A 23,214-nucleotide genomic window follows, 5' to 3' on the forward strand; every position below is an offset into this window, starting at 1 on the left:
TTTAGGTCTTTGTCATCCGGGAAACAAAAAAGTCACATCACCCTAACATGGCAGCCATATACGGTCACAGGTTCTAAGTGCTGTTATGTTTCCTGCAACACTGAACATTTGAATGGTTTATTAGATATTACCAGTAGTCGTTGCTTAAGAAAGCTGATGCTCCTGTATGGGGATACTGGGTTGTGTTTGACTGCTAAATATTGTGACATCCACAAAGTATAAATGTACTTTACATTAGCACCCACCTTCCCCACAATCACCATTTATGACTCACCTGATTCACTGGTTCGTTAAAGTTAGTGATAAGACCTGCTCGCAGCGAGGACTTCTCTTCCTCTGAAAGAGAACTACAATAAAAACAATTATTCATATTAGAAACGGTTTACTTGCTGAACAGATAGTATATTTCAAACTTCATTATACTTCTACATATGAAATCTATAAAACTGAGAAATAATCTTGAGTTGAACCTACAGTACATTGTCCATTAGTTTGTTCAAAATATCAAAATGACTATTTCCATGTATCATACAATTTAAAAAGCCCAGCAAAACACTTGAACACTGAAATATTGCATTGCATCAGAACAATATATCTTAATGCCGATGCTTAAATTAAAGCATCAAAAAATTCCTACGCTTCACTGGCAGAAACAGGTAAGCATTAATCCCTGGTTGGAACCATTATCACATTTATGGCCAGTACAGATCATCACTTCATTATCAGTGATGCATCATTGTCTTTCCAGGTATAATTTACTACCAGACAAGCATGGAAGACAGGAAAAACAATTCATTCATTTTTTTTTTTTATATAATAAAAAAAACCTGCCTGGAAACATTAACTAATTTATTTTTTCAATTTATAATTTCACATTTTGATCAGCCTATAGTGCTCATCTTTGCTACAACTGTAATTATTGAAAAAAGTTCAATATGTCACTGATATACATCCCGTCCTAGCTGTAAATAAACATTAGAGCAATCATTGCAAGTAATCAAGTAATCATTAACACATACATTATATAGATATTCACTTTAACCATTAATATCATATACAACACGTTGCATAAATAATGTATTTTTAAAGAGTAAAACGTTGCCAGAGAGGAGTAAAATATTGATTGAACCGATTCCCAAAAAGCCTGACAATTACTGGAAATGATGGTGTAGAGCCTTGTGAATGAATACCAGCGTTGTCTCCTTCATCTTCTCTGGAGAGAAAATGTAATTTTATCATACAAATTAAATGATACTCTTCATCTCAAACAATCCCCACAACTACAGTTGATATCATCTTATAACACCTAACCCCTATTAATCTCTCTCTCTAGGTGCCGCCCCTTCGCAACAGAACGCCCCGGCCTTTTGAGTCCCTGTTGGCCAGATGACGTATTTTGTTGAGTCGTTAGCAGGCTGCCCCACTTTCATAGGTTAATTTGATAAGTGATGTTATACAGCTCCTGAAACTAAAAAACATAACAGGACAACCTTACCTACCACTTATCAGCTTACTCGGTCTCCTTTCTCACCCTTACAGTAGCTGTCTAGTCCACTCCACAAAAGTGACCTTTTTCTCGTCTTTTTTTGTCTATCCCTCTTACTATTAAATTTACTTAGTTAAAGATTTAAATCTATTTAAAAAAAGGAGAAATATGTGCCTTTGAAGCTTATGCTGTACATTGATTGCAACAGACTCCAAATGGAATAATACAAAAGTTCAAATCTTGTTAATTCAGGAGTTTGGTATGGCATGCTTAAAAACAGGATTCAAGATGGTAAATCAGAGCAAGGCACAGCATGTTATGATACGATATGTATCTCTCATTTGAATCAATTGTGTAATCTCCTGGTGGACACGGACATGGTTTTTTTTGAGGACATGAAATATTCTGAAATATTTGGATATTTGTCCCAACACTACTGGCTGGTTTCAGAGACCCTGATTAGCACTAATCTTGATACACCCTGATGATACCCTAGATAAGGCAGTCCACTATTATTGCTAATCGGGGTCTGTGAAAACAGGAATAAGATCATTAGCAAGTTACAAAATCATTAAAAAAGGGGGAAAAAATTTAATTAAAACTGAAAAAGTAGGGAATAACCTTGGTAAATAGTGTTACAGACTTCAAGAAAGCTCCATTTTAATTTATCTAACATAAAAACATCCTTAAACTAATCTAATTTGAAAAAGTAACAAACTGCATGATAGTAAAGAGCATAAAACATTGAAGGAGAAGACCAATTATTATTATTATTATTATTATTATTATTATTATTATTATTATTATTATTATTATTATTATTATTATTATTATTATTATGTTGTATAGTATGAAGTTGATTTATGTATTTACTTTGTTTTTAAATTCAAGAAAATGTAATAGATGCTTGTAATAAACTCACTGTGGAGCAACTCGTCTCCAGTAGCGTTCAATCCCGTTCTTGAAGTATAAAACAGCTAGCCATCGCACATTTACATCAAGCGAGTGATTTGTGAAGATATTCTGTCAAAAAGTAGAACAAATTGTTACGGGCTTTTTGACGTAAAAAGGTATTTATACAATATTAAGGCTATTCCAGTTACTACGGAAGAGCCCTAGGGCCATGCAAGAAAAATAAAAAAATTGAAATGTCTTTAAAACTCAATTTCGCCTTTAAAAACACGAAATGTCGACATTCTACATACCAGTTGGGTCTGGGGAAAAGCCAGAGGAGGCGGAGCTCTGAACTCTTGCTGACAGCACAGCTGCCTGAAGCCTCAAATTCACTTCCACCGGGTTTTAATAAAGTCTAAGAAAAGGTATTTTCTAGTATAAATTCATTTTCCCACATATATTATAGAATCATATTTGTTTGAAAAAGCAGCTAAGGTTTGGAGTAAGCATGTTTTACACAGGATTTATCAATAATTAATCTAAAGTTTCTCTTTAGGCAATATACAGTGTTTAATTAAGGCTGTTTTATCAATAAAAAGCATCTTGCCCCATTTGATAATTTTTATATTGCATAGACAAATGTCTCTTTGCAAAATAAATAAGTTTGGTGCAATGCATATTACGTATTTCTATTAAGTATTATAATGACATCACCAAAGGTGTCTCTAGTCATTCAAAGTAATTTCAATTTTTTTTATATAGTGTGCGCACATATATCTAAAAAAATAAATAATGTTTTGGGGCAATGCGTTGTACACACCTGCATCCAACATGAAAATGCCCAAACTGTTTTATACATAAACGAAGGGTGCTTACAACCTAATCTGAATGAAAGTTGCCCGAGTTGAAGTTATTCAGTAACATGGCATGAAAGAGCTACATGAAGCACAGATCTAGAAGGGGAGGATGAACGTCGCACCAAGACAAAAGTGCACGAACGGTGCACAAAAGCAATGCAAAACCTCTTGAAAAATCTCTAGTCTGCACAATAAAAATAATAATAATTACTATTATGAGTTTTCATACTTTAATATTGTGTGGCATAGTCTGCAAGATGTTTCTCGTTGCCATGCTAGGGAAGGTTTGTCTTTGTCTGTGCGCATTTTTATTAATTAAAAAATACGAAAACATGCAATTTTCAGTTACAATGTATCAGTATTTACCTGGGTTATGTATTGCACTAATAGTTTGACAATATGCTGTTTACGCACATGCACTAATGATCCGTGTAGTTTGCAAATCTCAACTATTTTTCCTAAGTCCACACAATTTAATACACTTGGCATTATCCTGGGGCAATGGGTTTTTTTTGTTTGTTTTTATTTTTTATATAGAAAAGCCAGACTTAATGGAGTACATAAGAACATAACAAAGTTTACAAACGAGAGGAGGCCATTTGGCCCATCTTGCTCATTTTGGTTGTTAGTAGCTTATTGATCCCAGAATCTCATCAAGCAGCTTCCTGAAGTATCCCAGGGTGTCAGCTTCAACAACATTACAGGGGAGCTGGTTCCAGACTCATTTCTGACCCCTGGTCCTTGTTTCTTTTTTCAGGTCGAAAATGTCCCCGGGGTCGACATTGCCAATACCTTTTAGAATTATGAATGCTTGAATCAGATCGCCGCGTAGTCTTCTTTGTTCACTATATAGGGCTGCGGCTGGCTTGTTTTTATTATTGGATACTGGATAATGGATACCTTGAAGCAATATGTTTTTCATATAGGAATTACACCTTTGGTGATGCATTGCTCCAAACGTATGTATTTTTTCAAAGAGACATTTGTCAACACAGTATAAAAATTATCTAATGGGGCAAGACGCTCTTTATTGATAAAACAGCCTTAATTAAAAACTGTATAGCCTAAAGAGAAACGTAGATGAATTACTGATCAATCCTGTGTAAAACATGTGTACTCCAAACTTTTGCTGCTTTTTCAAACAGATATAACTCTGTTATATATGTGGGAAAATGAATTAACTTTATTAAAACCCAACGGAAATGAATTTGAGGTTTAGCAGTGCTGTCAGCAAGCGTTCCGCCTCCTCCGGCTTTTCCCCAGACCCAGTTGGTATGTAAATGTTGAAATTTCGTGTTTTTAAAGGGGAAATTGAGTTTTAAAGACAAAATTTCAAGTTTTATTTTTTTCTTGCATGGCCCGAGGGCTCTTCCGTAAGTTACAAACCCATTACAGACACACACAGTACTGCTGCTGGAAGTGAAATCAGCATTTAGTTATTCACATTCAACTATTCTTTCAAAATGTTAATGAATATTGAATTAGGAATTAGAAATAAAAATCTATATAAATTAGTACCTTATTAAAAATAAATCTCAATTTTTTAAAAATGGCATCCCTTGAAACTAACAGACAAACTCATTCCCTCCAAATGCATTAAAAACACTGACTTTTACTGAAGGAGCTTTTGTTGCAATATATTGCTCCGAAGCTGGAGAGCTTCATTAACAATTTGTATGTTCCTATTATTATCTCATCATTTATGAATGCTGGAAATTACCTGTCAGTTAACTTTTGCTTAATGACAGCAGCACATCGTGGATTGATCTGCTACAGGTGGGTCAACCATCAATCAAAATCAAATCGTGTCACAATTAATAATAGAAAACAGTTTATCGTTATTTAAAATTAGCTCCTACTAGATACCAAGAGTCTGTCCTAGAAGGCACTTTGCATCACATCCTGTGTATAATGGAGGGCTAACGCCAAGCCCACAGAGCAATATTCTAAAGCTTCCTTTTTTTAAAAAGCTTTGTTCTAAATATCATTTGAGTTCAGTCTTTATTAGAAATGTTAACATACCTAACCCTTGGGCTTTTTCTATTGCTCACAAAAGCTAGATTAAATTTAAAAACCCACCATCATTTGGAGTCAACATGAGAGTCCTTCTGTGTTAAAATCACCCAAATTCTCACAATCCACTTGACCTTCACACAGAAAACGTTCACAAAATATTCCTATCCACGTACAGTACTAACTGCAAAATAGTTTACATCAGTTACTTGTGGAATAATCTCTACGCAAGTGTAATCAAGTATTTCTGACCACGGGTGGTATCTCCCATAAACACAACCCAAGGTGAATAGCAAATGCAAAATAAGCATTTTACAATTAATAAGCATGTATAAATTAAAATCATCCTGAATACAAAACAAAAAGTCCACTAGGACGGACGCTTGGTACCTCAGATCTCATTTTAAATAAAATATTTTAGAATACTAATTTAATCATTCATATATTGTCTCTAAACAGATCAATCCACGGTGTGCTGCTGTCATTAAACAATAAGACATTCGCATACACAAAGGACGACAGTAATAGGAACCGTGTCTCGCTTGACAAAAAAGTTACAGCTGCTTAAAGCACACCTACCAGTAGCACAGAGTAAAAGCCTGGTTGCGTTTCCCATTGCTTGAGCTGTTCCTCTGCTGGTTTCAATACAGCGGTATCCTGGCTGGTGGCCTGGGTCAAGGCCTGCAGAACAATAGTGCTGGCACTGTTAATGTCCATGGATAATCTATTTGGGACAGAAAAAGAGACAACCATGTATACCTTTTATTTCCTTTCGCTTCTATCATTAGCCATGCTTACTTACGATTTTTTCAACAACTTCTAAAAGTTGGATTCCTGAATCGATGTAGTTTTGGAAGAGACTACTCAGTGATGTGCAACTGTAGAATCTGCCACTGTCAAACAAAGAGGTCACATGCCACAAACCCCCTCAATAGAAAGTAGGGATTTTTTTTGTGTTCAAAATAAAAGGCACAGATTTTCTCAGAAACCACAGTATCTGATGGTTTCAAAGTACCTGGATATTAAGTTAAGTTGAGCTGTTTTTGTATCCTATAAACACGAATGCAGATTGCATTAAAAAAAATCATGCTCACTTAAAATGCTAATCACACTGCTGCAACAAAGACCTTCCATAAGCCAATACATTATTCCTATTAAGTGATTATAATGAAGAAAAGTGATTAATTAATTATGAGTGTATGCGATACATAGAACTGGGGTATGTTCCCTCAAGATTCTTGAGAGTTGTTCTTTTTTAATTATTATTGTGGGATAACTGATTGCACGACAACTACAAAAAAAAAGAAAATGTATTTCAATCATTCCAAAACAAGTTTATTTAGTTTGTCTAGTACCATATATCAAGATTCACCTAATCTTGTGGCTAAGAAACTTCAAGAATAAAGCAATGAGTGGAAATCCGATTACCCAGTATTGCAAAAAAGAAAAAAAAATAAGAGAAACACTGACATCTACTGGTTGGTTTTACTTTGTGGAAAATCACAAATATTTTCCAACTGCAGAGGCCAAGTATATTAACTGAAGGAAAAAAAAAAAAATCACAAAGATAGTCATTAAAGCATGACTTGTCAAAGTTCAGGGATGGAGATTTTAGTAGTTTCACCCATTCCAGGTTTTACTAGCAGCTTGATTAGCCACAGCGTAAAGGTAACAAGCTCATGTGCATTAATCTCAATTAAACAACAAATCTAAATGGTACGCTATACTTTCACAACTAGGCATAGCACTGAACTCTACAGCATTTAAACAAATCGGCTGCACCAATATGTAAAGCATAAAATGACAGGGGTCAGGAACGGCAATACAATGCAATCTGAGCCTTATTTCCATCCCTGAGCAACGTGTGCACCACTTACATCTTACCTTTGCATGGTGTTTCTATGCTGTGAATGTTTATAAACCTTTATCACAACTGCAAACCACACATTCAGTTGTGAGACTACTTTTTTGTCCTCAGTGCTCCATTCCATTGAGTGAAATAGATCTGTCCATGCGATTTGTCAGATGAAAAGTGCACTGTCAACAGAGTGTATGCCTCAGTAACCTTTGAAAACAATATGAAGTCACAATGCTGAACACTATGTATCCAATTCAAATAAGCTGGAGTTCTTTTTAGTGCTTTTTTTCTTCAGAAAAATAATAGATTAATTTGTTTAGTTACAGCTCAGTAGAGGGAAAATAATAAAAGGTCCAAATATATGAAAATGAACAAACCACATATTTAGTTTTTTACTGTAAAATCATTTTACAACAATCCACTGTGTTGTTTACATCCAGATTCAGAAATGTAAGTTAGTTCATTAATTTCCGTAACTATAAAACCTATAAAACAAATGGCAACTTTTCAAGCAATTACCAGAAGATATTTTCCAGCCATGTAAACAAACGACAACATCAAAACAGTTTTGATTCAATCAACTTGGTGAAAATTGCTTTACAAATTTAACATCCAAGTAGTAAATTCCTTGGTTGTTTCAAGAGTTTAAGAGATTAGGTGCGAGTTCTCTGGGCCATTACCGAATATGACATTAAATTTACAGATATTGTTCCTAAGATTTATCTTTCATGTAGAAACCTTCCAAAGCTATTGTGCTTCAAGTGCATGACCCCACCCCTGCCCCAGGGATGGGCTCAGAGGTGGCCATGTCATCTGCTGCAGCAACTCCTTGTTTTTCAACCAGACTCCTTAATTGCCTCTCACATACAGTACAACAAAGTTAAGTTATGATTGCCACCACATCAGCTTGTACAACGCCCAGCCTGGAAGCTGACAGCACCGTACACTCATGAAGGAAAATGCTTCAAAAGCAGACATGTCCGTGTCCCTTCAATCTCATCAGCTATGTTGGTCGTAGAACTTGGCATGTTTTAAATATCTACCTCCCCTCTACATCTAGATCTATTTATTTATTTCAATGCACTGTTGGTATAATGGCTATTTCCAAGAATGTACATCAATTAAATATTAGCCATTTAAATTGATAATACTGCTAAATCAAATAATTGTGTCCTCACATTAACCATCTATAGTAATCTCAAAGACCAAAATATAATATATTTATATGTCTGGCATTGTTATTAACCAGCACACTGTCTAATAATTATCCAAATCAACCTAGCTGAAGTCCAAAAGTGATTTGTTAATGTATTAGTTCAAAATAGATATGGACCAAAAGGCCAGAATCATACATTTTTAACAATCCCAAACACCTTTCAAAATTACTGGATGGTTAAAGATGCATTTAATACACCTGGTTCTTCTTCAAATGGTCAATTCTATCATTACTTAATTTTAAACGCAAAATGTAATTAAAAGTAAAAATGTCCAGCTGAAGTGGATGATCAAGGATACTATAGATATACAAACAGCAGCATATTAAAAGGGTTCATTCAATTAGAGGGCACTGCCTCATTGTTGAGGAACATTCAGATAGAACGTCTTTCTTTAAAAAAAATCTAACATGGACAAAAATAAACATTGCAGTAAAAGGTTAAATATCTTGTTTACTGGATAAAAAAAATGCACAATATATAAATAGTTCTGATAATAAATATTTTAATTCAGAAATAAGGCTTTAGGCTGCTTACATGTCTGTATTTTGTAGGTCACACTACAAAAGAAATGTGTAAAAACAGGACCAATTAAAGCATGTTATGAATTTATGTCAGTCTAGCAGGTGATTATAAGCATTGTTGTGCATGTTCTCCCTTGATGCTTGCTGCAATGGCATGGCATGTTTTGTGTGTGTTTAACACAAAAGCACAGCAGCATAACTCAATTTCATATTTTTGGCCTCACCAGTTTATTTCTAATATTAAACTATACTGTCTATATTTAAACTTTTTTTTGTATTGTAAAGTGCTAGGCCATTAACAGTGTTTCTAGGGGGTTGGTTTGAATTTGAGCACATTAAGCCACGATAAGCGTTTTTCACATTCGTTTTTTAGGATGTCCCACTTTAACTCCATGACAAAAAAAAAAAAAAAAAAAAAAAAAAATATTTAAGTCTAACGTTTTTCACGTGTGGTGGAAAGTAAACACTTGTAAATAAACTAGTAGTAGCATGTGCGTATGATGCATAGGTCAGTATACACACCTAAATACCCGAAACCCTATGGCGATTTTAACTGTTACAATGTAATCTGAAGCATATCAAACAGCCCCGTCTCATACAAAATGCTGAAAGTCGTGCCACAAGCAGCGATTGTAAAATAAATAAATAAAAATGAGTACACTACACAGTCTGGCCTGGCCCACAACAATTGGTTGTCAGAACTGAAACTACCTACCGTGAGTGTTTGTATCAGTATTTTTATGACAAACGCTTACCTTTTTTTAAATCCAGTTAGTGAATATCTCAAAGTAACAGGGTATCACCACTGACTATATCAAAAAGTAATCTGTACGAACGCCTGCAAAGGATCGCCCCGTCCACTACGGAGCCAGCGCGCGGTGATGATGTAGGCTTTACAAGCACGTGCTCTGTACACAAACAACAATGCTCCAGCAAAAGAGAGCGTGCATTAGCCAGTGGGAAAAGTTTCAACTAAAGTTTAAAGTTTAGTGCAAATTCATAACTTTGACAGGGCTTGGACAACTAATGGAGACATGAAACAATTCTGCAATAATTGTTAAAACCATTTGGTATCAGTGAAGGGGCGGCAGTGTCTTATTCAGCGCATATTTTAAATTGTCAACTGGAATTCAAAATTAGCAATGCTTGTATGCCTGACATATGTATGTCATAACTGCTTTCTGGTATGGTTGCAAAAAATCATGAGATGTTCTCTGGATGAAGCCACAAAAACAATACATTTAAAAATAAGACAAGCCCTTCTGTATAAATGGACCAACTATACACAGGTGTTTTTGTCTCCACGTTTACTGTTAAATGAAATAGGATCGCATAACACACTTCCTTATTTAAAATAATAATAATAATAATAATAATAATAATAATAATAATAATAATAATAATAATAATAAATTACAAACGTATTTTAATAAGATAAATATTCCCAGTGGTTTCCTAAAGCGTAGAACACAAGTGAAGACTCGGATGGGATTACTAGTAACACAGGAAATGAGGGCGTCGTTTTGTGAACTTAAAGTCTACAAGAGAACTAAAATGGTGTTGTGATGATAAGAGCCCGAATTACTTAAATAAAAAAAAATTAAAAAAAAAGATTGTTACACTTTAATTACGGAGGTACAGATTTGCATTCATTAAAATTATGTGATTTAATTATTACATTATTAATATAATTAATTCTTAAATATGTTTTAATATTATTGTTTAATTATTATTTAAACGATACTTTTCCGGCAATTTTATTCATGTATTTTAATTTATGATTTAGGTTTATGATGCAATCTGTACCATTATTAGTTAGAAATTATTTTTAGAAGCATGATAATTAAGTGACCGCTGGGTGGCAGTAGTGTATTACATGTTGATGAGAAGTGGAACACTAACCGGTATGGTTCCGTAAGGACAGAAAAAAACGATTTGTCGAGTTATTTTGTTCTGCTTCATTTTATTCATCTTACATTTGCCGACTGTCGCATTGTTGTACTTTTATAATTTATTTTTGTATGCGTTTGGTTTGATCTGTGTTTTAATTAAGCACAAACTAGGTGAATTATTAATATCACACCTCACAACAAATCAATTCAATCTTTTTTCTTTTTTATCAAAAAAACTGTCCCTGTTCACACCAATACGATGAACGTCCCTGACAGCCTAATTGAACAGAACAAAAGACTGTCTATATCTGAAAGTGCATTGTTTTGAAAAAAATGTGAAATTAAACTATGTCTTTCCTTATGCTTATATACGCGTTGTATTGTAATTCATCCACTGCCGCTGGGGGGGGTGTGTATTTGTTTAATCAGACGCACATTGGTTCTTAAAAAAAAAACAACTTGGTGGTGGTGATGTAAAAAAAACCTGCGACAGAACGAGGAGCGTGAAGCATTTCGGGAAAAGCAGTATTTTTTTCCGAAACAAGCTTCGGTGGACTTCAAATCCCAGAATCCAACAGTATCCATTTACGTTGGTAGAACTGGATACTCATTTCAATCGGGCGCATTTAAACACGTGTTGTGGAATAGATTTTTTTTTTTTTTTTACTACAGTATTGTAAATAACTAAAAGTTAGACCTCAGAAAATCAAAATGCCGAAAGTTAAAGCAGAAAAGAAAACCCGACAACACCAGGAAATTAAAAGTCAAGGTTAGTGTTTGTGTAAAGATTATTGAATAACGTTGTGCTTGGTGGAAATACGTTACATTTATGAGAAAATTGTACAGTACAGTACGTGTATTTTTTAATGCTTTTTAATTAATTAAACCGTCTAAAGTGACTGGGGACCATTTATAGTTCTTATTAAACAATTATAACCGCATAGTTTAGTTTTAAATCTTTACTTACAGCGGTTCGGTACTATTACTGATTTTATTTTTTATTATTATTTTTATGTATCATAAGACTCTATTTCCTTGATTTGACGATACATGGCTCAACAGCACACAATTACGTACAAATGAAAATTGCTTAGACGTGATAGTAGACGTCGTAATAAAGCCTGGTTAAAGTGGGTATAGGCACCATGTGGCAGTAACTGGTGAAGCTCCCCCCATAAATGCGTACGCTTTCACAATGACGTGATCAGTGGAGTTATTAATGGAATGTTGCAAGGAAAATGCCCCGCACGTGACTGCTCTTTTACAGGTCTCTAAAAACGAATTCAAGAGCAGTACACTAAACGCGATTTGCGTCACACACTCGCAGTGCACGATTTTTTTAAAATGCAGAAACATGTCTGCTAGTTGTGTGCCCTAGACTTGTGATAATCTATTAACAGATGGTAATTTCTGACAGCAGCAGCAGGAAGTCTGGCCCTGGGATTTGCACATGCCGTTGTGTACATCGTAGGGTAAAATGTGAAACGCCTGCCTTATCTAGCACATACTTGTACTGCACTGTGTAATTAGCATTACTGACACGTGGAGAGATAAAAGCTGCACTTCCCTATTAAGTCAGTTTATATCGTGATAGACAAGACAGAAGGTCTAACAGATCAGACAAGCATGTGCTTTTGAATCAAAGACTGCACATGAGCATGACTGCGCCTGTCAGCTGGACTAGCTCAACAATTTATTTAGTATCTGATTCTGGTTCAGTCCCATGTGCTGAAACTTGTGTTGGTACAGCATTTGCTGCAATAATCATATTAGGAGTGGAATTAGCTGAACTAATCACCTTAGACTGTTGCGAATTTAATGTAAATAATGGTGTGTAAAGATTTAGTGTATCTAGTATGAGATTATAGTTTCAACAATCATTGTCCTGACCTAAAAGATCATCTTCAGTCACTGTGTGCATAATTGTACTGCACCAGGTTAAGTTTCCTATCTATATCTGTTTTATAATGCATACATATTTTTTCAAAGTTTTGGCAGGGCAACTTCTCGAACTCTCGAGGTCACACAAACTGTTTTAAAATTTCTGTTTTAATGTAAATCGTGACCGAAGGGGAGAAAGACAACAAGCATGTATGGATGTGTTAGTATTCGTACTGTCGTATGCTGATGATTTTGGGCTGTAAGATTTATAGGATTGGCAAAACACTTCTAATACCATCTCTCAGCTGCAATCATTTATTTGCTAAAAAAAATGGCAAGCTGTAGTACTGTATTTGCACAGAAATCTCTTTGCTGATTTATCTGACGCAGTTGTCCCTGAAGAAATGTATTCCGAAGTGTGTTTAATGAGTAAAACCTGACTTCAGTTTGAAATGTAGTGTGGTGTTGTGAAGTTTGTAGTAAGTAACTGTGTTGCTTTCTCTACAGGCATCATGTTTAACACTGGAATAGGTCAGCACATTTTAAAAAATCCTCTGATTGTTAATAGCATTATTGAAAAGGTAAGACATTTATCATCATGTCTACTGTAAATGTACGCTTGAAATACGCAGGAGAAAATGTAAAAAATCTGTTCAGTTTCTTGCTTCTTCAAAAATGTGACCATTCACTGAAAGACGTGTTTTCCTGTGTTTTTAATCATGCTACCTGTTACCTGTTTGGGATTCATAACATTTTAACCTCAATTATTTTATTATTTTAATTAATTTGTTCTTTCCAATTCATTTTATTTTAGGCTGCTCTTCGGCCAACAGATGTGGTTCTGGAAGTTGGTCCTGGTACTGGTAACATGACCGTGAAACTATTAGAGAAAGCAAAAAAGGTAATGATTAGTCATATACAGTGCCTTGCGAAAGTATTCGGCCCCCTTGAACTTTGCGACCTTTTGCCACATTTCAGGCTTCAAACATAAAGATATGAAACTGTAATTTTTTGTGAAGAATCAACAACAAGTGGGACACAATCATGAAGTGGAACGAAATTTATTGGATATTTCAAACTTTTTTAACAAATAAAAAACTGAAAAATTGGGCGTGCAAAATTATTCAGCCCCCTTAAGTTAATACTTTGTAGCGCCACCTTTTGCTGCGATTACAGCTGTAAGTCGCTTGGGGTATGTCTCTATCAGTTTTGCACATCGAGAGACTGAAATTTTTGCCCATTCCTCCTTGCAAAACAGCTCGAGCTCAGTGAGGTTGGATGGAGAGCATTTGTGAACAGCAGTTTTCAGTTCTTTCCACAGATTCTCGATTGGATTCAGGTCTGGACTTTGACTTGGCCATTCTAACACCTGGATATGTTTATTTGTGAACCATTCCATTGTAGATTTTGCTTTATGTTTTGGATCATTGTCTTGTTGGAAGACAAATCTCCGTCCCAGTCTCAGGTCTTTTGCAGACTCCATCAGGTTTTCTTCCAGAATGGTCCTGTATTTGGCTCCATCCATCTTCCCATCAATTTTAACCATCTTCCCTGTCCCTGCTGAAGAAAAGCAGGCCCAAACCATGATGCTGCCACCACCATGTTTGACAGTGGGGATGGTGTGTTCAGGGTGATGAGCTGTGTTGCTTTTACGCCAAACATAACGTTTTGCATTGTTGCCAAAAAGTTCGATTTTGGTTTCATCTGACCAGAGCACCTTCTTCCACATGTTTGGTGTGTCTCCTAGGTGGCTTGTGGCAAACTGTAAACGACACTTTTTATGGATATCTTTAAGAAATGGCTTTCTTCTTGCCACTCTTCCATAAAGGCCAGATTTGTGCAGTATACGACTGATTGTTGTCCTATGGACAGAGTCTCCCACCTCAGCTGTAGATCTCTGCAGTTCATCCAGAGTGATCATGGGCCTCTTGGCTGCATCTCTGATCAGTCTTCTCCTTGTATGAGCTGAAAGTTTAGAGGGACGGCCAGGTCTTGGTAGATTTGCAGTGGTCTGATACTCCTTCCATTTCAATATTATCGCTTGCACAGTGCTCCTTGGGATGTTTAAAGCTTGGGAAATCTTTTTGTATCCAAATCCGGCTTTAAACTTCTCCACAACAGTATCTCGGACCTGCCTGGTGTGTTCCTTGTTCTTCATGATGCTCTCTGCGCTTTAAACGGACCTCTGAGACTATCACAGTGCAGGTGCATTTATACGGAGACTTGATTACACACAGGTGGATTCTATTTATCATCATTAGTCATTTAGGTCAACATTGGATCATTCAGAGATCCTCACTGAACTTCTGGAGAGCGTTTGCTGCACTGAAAGTAAAGGGGCTGAATAATTTTGCACGCCCAATTTTTCAGTTTTTTATTTGTTAAAAAAGTTTGAAATATCCAATAAATTTCGTTCCACTTCATGATTGTGTCCCACTTGTTGTTGATTCTTCACAAAAAATTACAGTTTCATATCTTTATGTTTGAAGCCTGAAATGTGGCAAAAGGTCGCAAAGTTCAAGGGGGCCGAATACTTTCGCAAGGCACTGTATGCAAAATATACCCTACTGTCAGATATAAAAAAATGCACCCTTAGACAGAATGCTTTTGCCCCTGAAAGCCGAAGTCTTGACTTTTGTTGTTGCTTTCTAACAGGTAGTTGCTTGTGAGTTGGATACCAGGCTCGTAGCTGAACTTCAGAAAAGAGTGCAGGGCACGTAAGTTAGGCTTGATGAGTCCTACAGTTTTACACTTTACTGCTCCAAACCATTCAGGGATATTCAGAGATGTATATTTTAGTGTTACATATCCTCAAGTCTCGTATTGAAATTATATCTAACACTTCTACAGTCTTGCTAAACAGATATCACACATTACACAGTCCATGCTAGGAAAGGTGTGTTGGGGAGGGATTCTTCTTTCTACATACCTGAACTGTTAGTCTGGCATCTATCATGAAAACTTAAAATGAGTGTCTTTCAGTGTCTGTATACACTAGTCTAATATACACATCTGTGAAATTCCCTAAATTGCTTAATGAATTAAGAAAATAGCTGCAATGTTAACACTTTCTAACTTTCTCCTTAGCCCAATGCAAACTAAGCTTCAGATCATGGTTGGAGATGTGTTGAAGACTGACTTGCCCTTTTTTGATGTTTGTGTGGCTAACTTGCCTTACCAGGTAAAATAATGCCCCTCCTAAATTCCTGATTTGTCTCACATGATCCAGTTAAGGAGAATAAAATTTTTATTTTATTTTATTTTGCAGATTTCCTCACCGTTTGTTTTTAAGCTGTTGCTGCACAGGCCGTATTTCAAGTGAGCAAAAAATAGTTACTATTTATTCCATATACATGTTGAATGCTTAATATATACAACACCATTGCGATGTTTACAAAAAAAAAAAAGTTTGACCTTGTTACAAATTATTCTGCTTTCATTCCAAAACTGATTAATCAACCAGGGTGTGTGAATACAATTTTTAAAACAATCAAGATATATTGTGGGGGTGGGGAGATATGTCACTGGATACAGTAAAAGTAATGTGTTTGTAAATACCTCAAGGTGTTCTGTAACCTTTTAAGAGCTGTTTTCTTTTAACTTGAATTAGACATCAATCAAATAATGTATTTTTGTGTTTGTTTGTTTTAGATGTGCAGTGTTGATGTTTCAAAGAGAATTTGCCCTTCGTCTGGTTGCAAAACCTGGAGATAAACTCTTCTGTAGATTATCCATAAACACTCAATTGTTGGCCCGTGTAGATCATCTGATGAAGGCAAGTGATGTGCTTATTCAATGGAAATACAACCATGCTGTCATATTACTGGTTTTAAAAATAACTTTTTTTCCACCTTTAGAGGGATTGCTTTTGTTTTTAAAATGGAACTTCAGAAATGAATCCAGAATATCAGGATTAATGCCTGATGATTATTTTTTTTAGGTTGGCAAAAATAACTTTCGTCCACCACCAAAGGTGGAGTCCAGTGTTGTCAGAATAGAACCAAAGAATCCACCACCACCAGTGAACTTTCAAGTAAGACATCTCAGCTACATGTGTGTTTGTATGTAACTCAACAACATTGAGTGTTTCATAAGCAGAGAGCAAACTTAAATAACCATTTTCTTTTTAGGAATGGGATGGTCTTGTCAGAATAGCGTTTATAAGGAAGAATAAGACGCTTTGTTCTGCATTCAAGTAAGTAAGGTCTAGCAGTTGTGGCTGAATACTTCTTTTGATATGTGCTTGAGATCCTATAAGTTGTTTTTTTTTTTAATTTCTTTATGTAAGTAAGCTTTTCTTTGTAAGGGTCCATACTTGCTTTTGTGTGTCATTTTTGAAACATTGAAGGCAACATACAATTTCCAACAGAGATTTATGAATATATATATATATACATATATTGAGGTATACGTCTTGTATGAACTGTATCGTAAAACTTATTTTCTTTGTTTTAGATCTAGAGCAGTTGAGCAGTTGTTGGAGAAGAATTACAAAATCCACTGTTCTGTACACAACATTGTAAGTAAACTAGAAGGGTGTTTCCTTAGCACAGATTATTATTAGTTTTGGGTAAAACTTGCGCAACTGATCGATAACACTATGTAACACAATTTTTGTTCCTGGGTAGTAAGTGTTATTTCCTAATTGCTTATGCCTCAAAAGTATAGAAAATGGCTATTATTCCCCACAAACTTTGCTTTTGTGACCAGGACAGTGATATTTTGAAATGTACCTATTTCCAATGAGAAAACGGGCGAATTTGTGTCTTTTCGTTCACATAAAGTCAGAAAAAAATAACATATGAATCCAAATTAACATGTATTTATACTAAAGTAATACAAAAATGACTACAAAAGATTTAGAAGTGAGTAGTTTTTCGAGATTTATGATTATACTGTAAATCACTTTCACGAATCAGCCCCCAAATGTAGTCTCCCATCATGTTCTCGTTATACTGTCCTTGGTAGCGGCGTTCAAAGTCCAGTATATCCTGGTGGAAGCGCTCGCCTTGCTCCTCCGAGTATGCTCCCATGTTCTCCTTGAATTTATCAAGATGAGCATCAAGGATATGGACTTTGAGGGACATCCTACAGCCCATTGTGCCGTAGTTCTTCACCAGAGTCTCAACCAGCTCCACATAGTTTTCGGCCTTGTGATTGCCCAGGAAGCCCCGAACCACTGCGACAAAGCTGTTCCAAGCCGCTTTCTCCTTACTAGTGAGCTTCTTGGGGAATTCATTGCACTCCAGGATCTTCTTTATCTGTGGTCCGACGAAGACACCGGCTTTGACCTTTGCCTCAGACAGCTTAGGGAAGAAGTCTTGAAGGTACTTGAAGGCTGCCGACTCCTTATCTAGAGCTCTGACAAATTGTTTCATAAAGCCCAATTTGATGTGCAGTGGTGGCATCAGCACCTTCCGGGGGTCCACCAGTGGCTCCCACTTGACGTTGTTCCTCCCCACAGAGAACTCCACCATGCAGAAGTAGCAGTTGCTTGAGTGGTCAGTGGGTTCCCGCCAAATTCTTGGGATAGCAAACTTCATGGCTCTCTTTTCCCCTCTGTACCATCCTACAAAAATACATTTATTTCACCCATGACTAATGTGTAAGAGATTCTCGCAACATTTTTCATATATGATATATTTTTTCAATAACATTGAAAATTGTAAAACATTTTAAAATTAAAAACTTTTACAATTGTAAAAATTTTAACAAATTTTATAACATAAAATTCCGAGCAACAATTGTCCATCTTACCTTCCAGAGTTTTTTTGCAGTGCTCGCAGGTGAAATGAGGTGCCCAGGGTTTGTCTTGATCCCCGACAGGCATGCTGAAATATGCCTTGTAGGCCTCACACATCTTAGCAGATGCTTCCACGGAGTACTTTTTCGCTCTTGTCTTGATAAATTGGCTGCAGACATAGCAAAATGCGTCTGCCGGATGCTTGCAGCCTCTTGATGCCATCTCAGAAAAATGCAGATATGTATCCACTTAGGCAGCTGGAACTAAACTGAACTGGTGGGCTTAAGGCCCCTGTATTTATACTACTATTTATATTACTGGAAAGTTCTAGAAGTTACTCCAAGTTTACTCAGCACTGAATCTATCTGGAATGTTCTGGAAAATAGGTAAATTTCAAAATATCACTGTCCTGGTCACAAAAGCAAAGTTTGTGGGGAATAATAGCCATTTTCTATACTTTTGAGGCATAAGCAATTAGGAAATAACACTACCCAGGAACAAAAAAAAAAAAAAAAATTTGTTACACGGTGTAATGTATTCATTATTATAGAGGATTTTGAAGCCAGTCTGAGTGCCCATTGCACTTCACACAAACCATTGACCGTACCATACTGAGTTTCTACCATACTTTATTCTTATTACAGTTTACGTCTCCTGCTTGAAAATCATACTTGAGCACTTCTCAGAATTCCCTTTAGCTGCAAAACGGCGACATCTCATTTTGCCAGGTATCTCAGCCACTTAATGAGTAAATAGCAGCAAATAGTTGGTTTGTATATAATAGTACAGGAGTTAGCATATGCACATGAGATATTGTAGTGTATAAACAAACACTACTATTTAAGTAAGAAAATCAAAATGTTACAAAAAATATCCCTTTAACAGGTAATACCAGATGATTTTAGCATTTCTGAAAAAATAAACAACATCCTTCAAGAAACTGGCTTCAGTGAAAAACGAGCACGGTCCATGGACATCGATGATTTTATGAAGTAAGTATAAAAGAATAATACTCTCAATAGAAGCGATGTAACTTTTTTTTTTTGCTTGTTATACTGTATGTAATAGATATGTTTTTCAACTTTCAATTCTACTAGTACAGTCCTGGTCAACTTTATTGAAATTACCAACCATGAAACAACCCTTTCAGTTCTGCATATAGTAGAAATGTTTCTCTTCCATGGAATTTATTCATGGGTTGTATTCCCTTTCCACAGATTGCTTCATGGATTTAACTCGGCTGGCATCCACTTCTCGTGAATGAGGGGAAAGAGAATATTTATATATAAAAGATAAATGACTAAAGAACTGCTATGCTGTTGAATGGACAAATGCAGCTTGTGCATGTCCTCTGGAATTACTTGATCAACTTCTAACTTATTTTACTATAGGTATGGTCATATAGGTATAGGTAAGAAAAGTGTGGTTAAATTGAATGGGTTTTAATTTAATACTGTTAAAAACCACATCATTTAATTGTGGCCAATGGCAATCCATGCCCTCCCTCTTTAGTAGTATTACATTGCTGAAGTTGTGAAGGTGTGCACAGTATTTTGTAATTGTGTTCGTAAAAATGTGAATTGCTGTGACGGGGTTTCAGTAAAGAGTTTTTTTTAATTAGATTCCTCCTCCCCAGCAGTGTGACAAAGCTTATAACCTAGAAAGGAAACTTTATATACAAACACCTTTAAATATTTAACTTTATTCTAGCAAGATGGTGACCATCAGAGCCTTTACTGTATTTATACAAGGTTTGAAATGAGTTTGGCTTGCTACTTTGTGTCAAGAGCCTGGCTGGTTTTCCTTGCTGGCTTTCTTCATTTGTGATATGCAACAGGTTTCAGACTTTTACATATTCATGATAGTTTACAGTGCTTTGAAATGAGACCTTCTCTATTTGGATTTATTCATGTCACAAATTGTTCGCTGGTGGCCCTATAAAATAGAAATTACTTGGGTTTACACAATCGTTATTTACACACATTTTGCAACAGTACTGTGAAACTTTAAATTGAGATTTTAAATACATGTTCATGTTTTGAGGGAAACATTGGTTTAAAAAAAATAATAAATTAAATACACATCCAAAATAAATTTGTAAGCAGGGAATTGTGATTAGAAATACAGTAAAACCTGCTATAACCAGTCACCCAATGGACTGAACATATCCACTGCATTCTTGTATTAAAATTAATAGATCACATTGCGAGTCAACCGGGTTATAGAAGTTGGTGACTCTAAACAGAGGTTTAAGACAGCCACCCTGCCAAAGGGGGGCAATCTGTCGCCTCAGACCAGCTTTGCACCTGGGGTAAATGTATTTAAACTACATTTTGGTTCACATAATAAGATTCCCCCCATTGAAAGGATTAGGATACAATAAAAAAAAAAAAAAGGATTTCTTTTTTTTCTGACCAACATGTTCATTTATGTTTGTCTTGTTTCGTCATACCGTGGAAACCAAAATGTAGAATAAAAGGCAAAGATTTCACTACATATTCCGTGCGCTTCTTTCCCAAAAGTTGAATACATTACAGCAGTGTTTTGTTAAAACAGAAACAAGGGAATATACAGTACTCACATATACATATACATACATTGTATATATATATATATATATATATATATATATATATATATATATATATATATATATATATATATATATATATATATATATACATACATATACATATATATAATTTTTTTTTTATATACAATACATTTCAGTATAAAACCATTCCAAAACATACAAATGAACATTTATTCTTGGAGCCAGCATTACATCTATTGCACATACTGTACAACATTGATGTTTAGCAGTACAAGTCATCTCAAGTGTCAGTATCCATTATACATTAGTTTATAGTTTTGTTTTTTTACAACTAAAATGTTGAAATGAGATGTAAGCCACTCTTGAAAATAATTATAAAACAAGTAAAAGATGAAAGGCTTCAATGTACCGTTACATACCACAACTGTCGACTGCTTTGTAAATACCTGTGTCATAATATGGCACATATGTAAAGTAAACTACTCGACATGGATTGAAGTTGTAGAACACAAACAAAGTAGATCCAACAAAGCAAAATGAACACTGACAAGGAATGTGTTTTATTAAGACTGTGCTTACTGTGCAGTTCAGCTAAAGAATGAGCCTGGCCCTATAGCAAGATTGCTATATACAGCACATACATGTGGGCACAGTTAGGGCTATAGGGAAATATTTTACAATCACTGATGGGTTATGCATGCATACATTTCAAAACTGTCCAACCAGTCTTGTAACAAAATCCTAACACATTTAACAGAAAGGTACTATGGAAGTCAAAAGTCCACAGTTTTACTTCATTGGTTTTTAAAAAAGTTGGCAAGGATTAGTAAAATTAAAAAATATCAAACAAAGTGCTCCTAGGGATCCTAACCCTGCAAGTTTGTGCTGTTGGAAGCATTTGTATTAACACCATGGGAGTGGTTCATGTACAACAGAAAAGTGAAAGAGTACGAAGGCTCCTCTTATTTACATCGCAAAGTTTTTAGTTTTCAAGTTGTTGATTTCTCACAACCAGTTTAAGAATGACAGAAATGTACAGTAGTAGAAGTTTAGTGGGTTTCTTTTTTTTAGTTTTATAATCCTTAAGGAACACACACACACATTATATATATATAGCCTAAAGGGCACGTGGTCGCTTGGGATTAATCTGCTTACTAGCTTGTTCTTCCTCCTGGAGGGCTGAACGGAAAGATTTCACTTTATCTGTAAAGAAAACAAAGCAGAGTAAGGTTTGGTGTACATCACAAGCTTAGACTTGCCTAACTGGTAAAGATTTTAAATTGAAGTGACAGTAAATGAGATTTCACAGACCCCGACAGAACTTATTTGGGCTAGGTAAAACTACATAGTTTGTAAGATTACTACTGTGAAGTCAGACGTCAGTTACCATCATTGTGCTTTAGAAACTGAAGAGACAAGTAGTAAATGAAATGTGAGAAATGGGTGAACGTAATTGGCTTGACATATCTGATGCAGGCAAATATGTTAAATAAAAAGGACCTAAAAAGATAGAGGTCTCCAGTAAAATACATTCTCTATACCCATAATATATATTACAGAATAGCATGACTTAACTGTACCCACTGTAACAAAAACATAGATTTACTCAACATAAGAGAGTTTCCGGACTATTTCCCTGCTTGCACGTCTAAGTTAGACAAATTAAACATGACAAACTTAATGAAATGTAGAACACACTTCTCCAGATTTTGTCCAGTCATAACCAAACTGGAATAACTGCCATGTGGTGTTGTGTGCAAGATTCCACATGCATTTGCAAAACATGGCCTGCATACTCTTTAATAAAGAGCTTTTACCTCTTAGTTCTGTTAAGATCTCGATCTTTTGATCCAGAATTTGTTCTAGTTGTGTGGCATAAGAATCTGCGTCATAATCTACTTCTTCAGTCATTTCCAATAGTGCCTTTTCATCCTCCAGCCATCTTATAGACTCCTGCAAGAAATCCATAATTTATTAAAAGGCATTGAGCAATGTATTTGTTCAGATCATAGAACAATCTGTTGGTTAAAGCAGAAAAATTATTTTCCTTTTTGTTTTGCCTATTAGTCATAAAAAACATTACATAGTTTATTTTTTATAAGCAGTACAATATATTTATATACAATTTTTTTTTTTTTTGGGGGGGGGGGGGATTGTCACTCTTGATGTTTGTTAAACGTGAACACCCTCATTATTATTGTTAAATATTTGTTTTTAAAAGAACACATTTACAGCAATTCAACCACTCCTAATGCACAAAAGTCTGATATTAATGGCATATCCAATGTAAAACTGGTT

At 35.4% G+C, this 23,214-nt stretch overlaps 3 protein-coding genes across 7 annotated transcripts in view; 1 reads left to right on the top strand and 2 right to left on the bottom strand.

Annotated features, from left to right (window-relative positions):
* LOC117403633 (importin-11) overlaps positions 1-9,767 on the bottom strand; it is a 175,370-nt gene extending 165,603 nt beyond the window's left edge. The window contains exons 1-4 of the mRNA XM_059012207.1: positions 9,602-9,767; positions 5,830-5,974; positions 2,409-2,509; positions 275-347 (exon numbers count right to left, since the gene is read on the bottom strand). Of these exons, the coding sequence (XP_058868190.1) occupies positions 275-347; positions 2,409-2,509; positions 5,830-5,967 (312 nt within the window). The 5' untranslated portion in view covers positions 5,968-5,974; positions 9,602-9,767. The remainder of the gene's footprint in view (positions 1-274; positions 348-2,408; positions 2,510-5,829; positions 5,975-9,601) is intronic.
* Positions 9,768-11,308: 1,541 nt separating this feature from the next.
* Positions 11,309-20,858, top strand: LOC117403646 (probable dimethyladenosine transferase). 2 transcript variants are annotated; one of them, XR_009311566.1, is made up of 12 exons: positions 11,309-11,507; positions 13,127-13,200; positions 13,434-13,520; positions 15,275-15,336; positions 15,707-15,800; positions 15,888-15,937; positions 16,271-16,394; positions 16,560-16,652; positions 16,750-16,814; positions 17,075-17,138; positions 19,007-19,090; positions 19,248-19,324. XR_009311566.1 is itself a non-coding variant. In XM_034005906.3 (12 exons), the coding sequence occupies exons 1-12, from the start codon at positions 11,450-11,452 to the stop codon at positions 19,620-19,622; spliced, it is 921 nt and encodes a 306-aa protein (XP_033861797.1). In that variant the 5' UTR covers positions 11,310-11,449; the 3' UTR covers positions 19,623-20,858. The 2 variants fall into 2 exon arrangements, 1 of the variants encoding a protein (XP_033861797.1); XM_034005906.3 differs by lacking the exon at positions 19,007-19,090 and adding an exon at positions 19,580-20,858 and having other exon boundaries at positions 11,310-11,507; positions 19,248-19,354.
* Positions 20,859-21,453: 595 nt separating this feature from the next.
* Positions 21,454-23,214, bottom strand: part of LOC131709672 (kinesin-like protein KIF2A) — a 41,881-nt gene continuing 40,120 nt past the window's right edge. For all 4 annotated transcript variants that reach the window (XM_059012440.1, XM_059012366.1, XM_059012407.1 and 1 more), the window contains 2 exons: positions 22,734-22,869; positions 21,454-22,119 (listed from right to left, as the gene is read on the bottom strand). In XM_059012440.1, coding sequence (XP_058868423.1) covers positions 22,034-22,119; positions 22,734-22,869 — 222 coding nt within the window. In that variant the 3' untranslated portion in view covers positions 21,454-22,033. The remainder of the gene's footprint in view (positions 22,120-22,733; positions 22,870-23,214) is intronic.

Source organism: Acipenser ruthenus, chromosome 1 (assembly GCF_902713425.1).
Source record: "Acipenser ruthenus chromosome 1, fAciRut3.2 maternal haplotype, whole genome shotgun sequence".
Lineage (NCBI taxonomy): Eukaryota > Metazoa > Chordata > Actinopteri > Acipenseriformes > Acipenseridae > Acipenser > Acipenser ruthenus.

Excerpts from the sequence above, each read along its gene's own strand:
- LOC117403646 (XM_034005906.3), top strand. The coding sequence starts at position 11,450 with ATGCCGAAAGTTAAAGCAGAAAAGAAAACCCGACAACACCAGGAAATT. Across the intron at positions 13,521-15,274 it reads TATTAGAGAAAGCAAAAAAG|GTAGTTGCTTGTGAGTTGGA; the intron begins GTAATGATTAGT and ends GCTTTCTAACAG. Across the intron at positions 16,815-17,074 it reads ACGCTTTGTTCTGCATTCAA|ATCTAGAGCAGTTGAGCAGT; the intron begins GTAAGTAAGGTC and ends TCTTTGTTTTAG.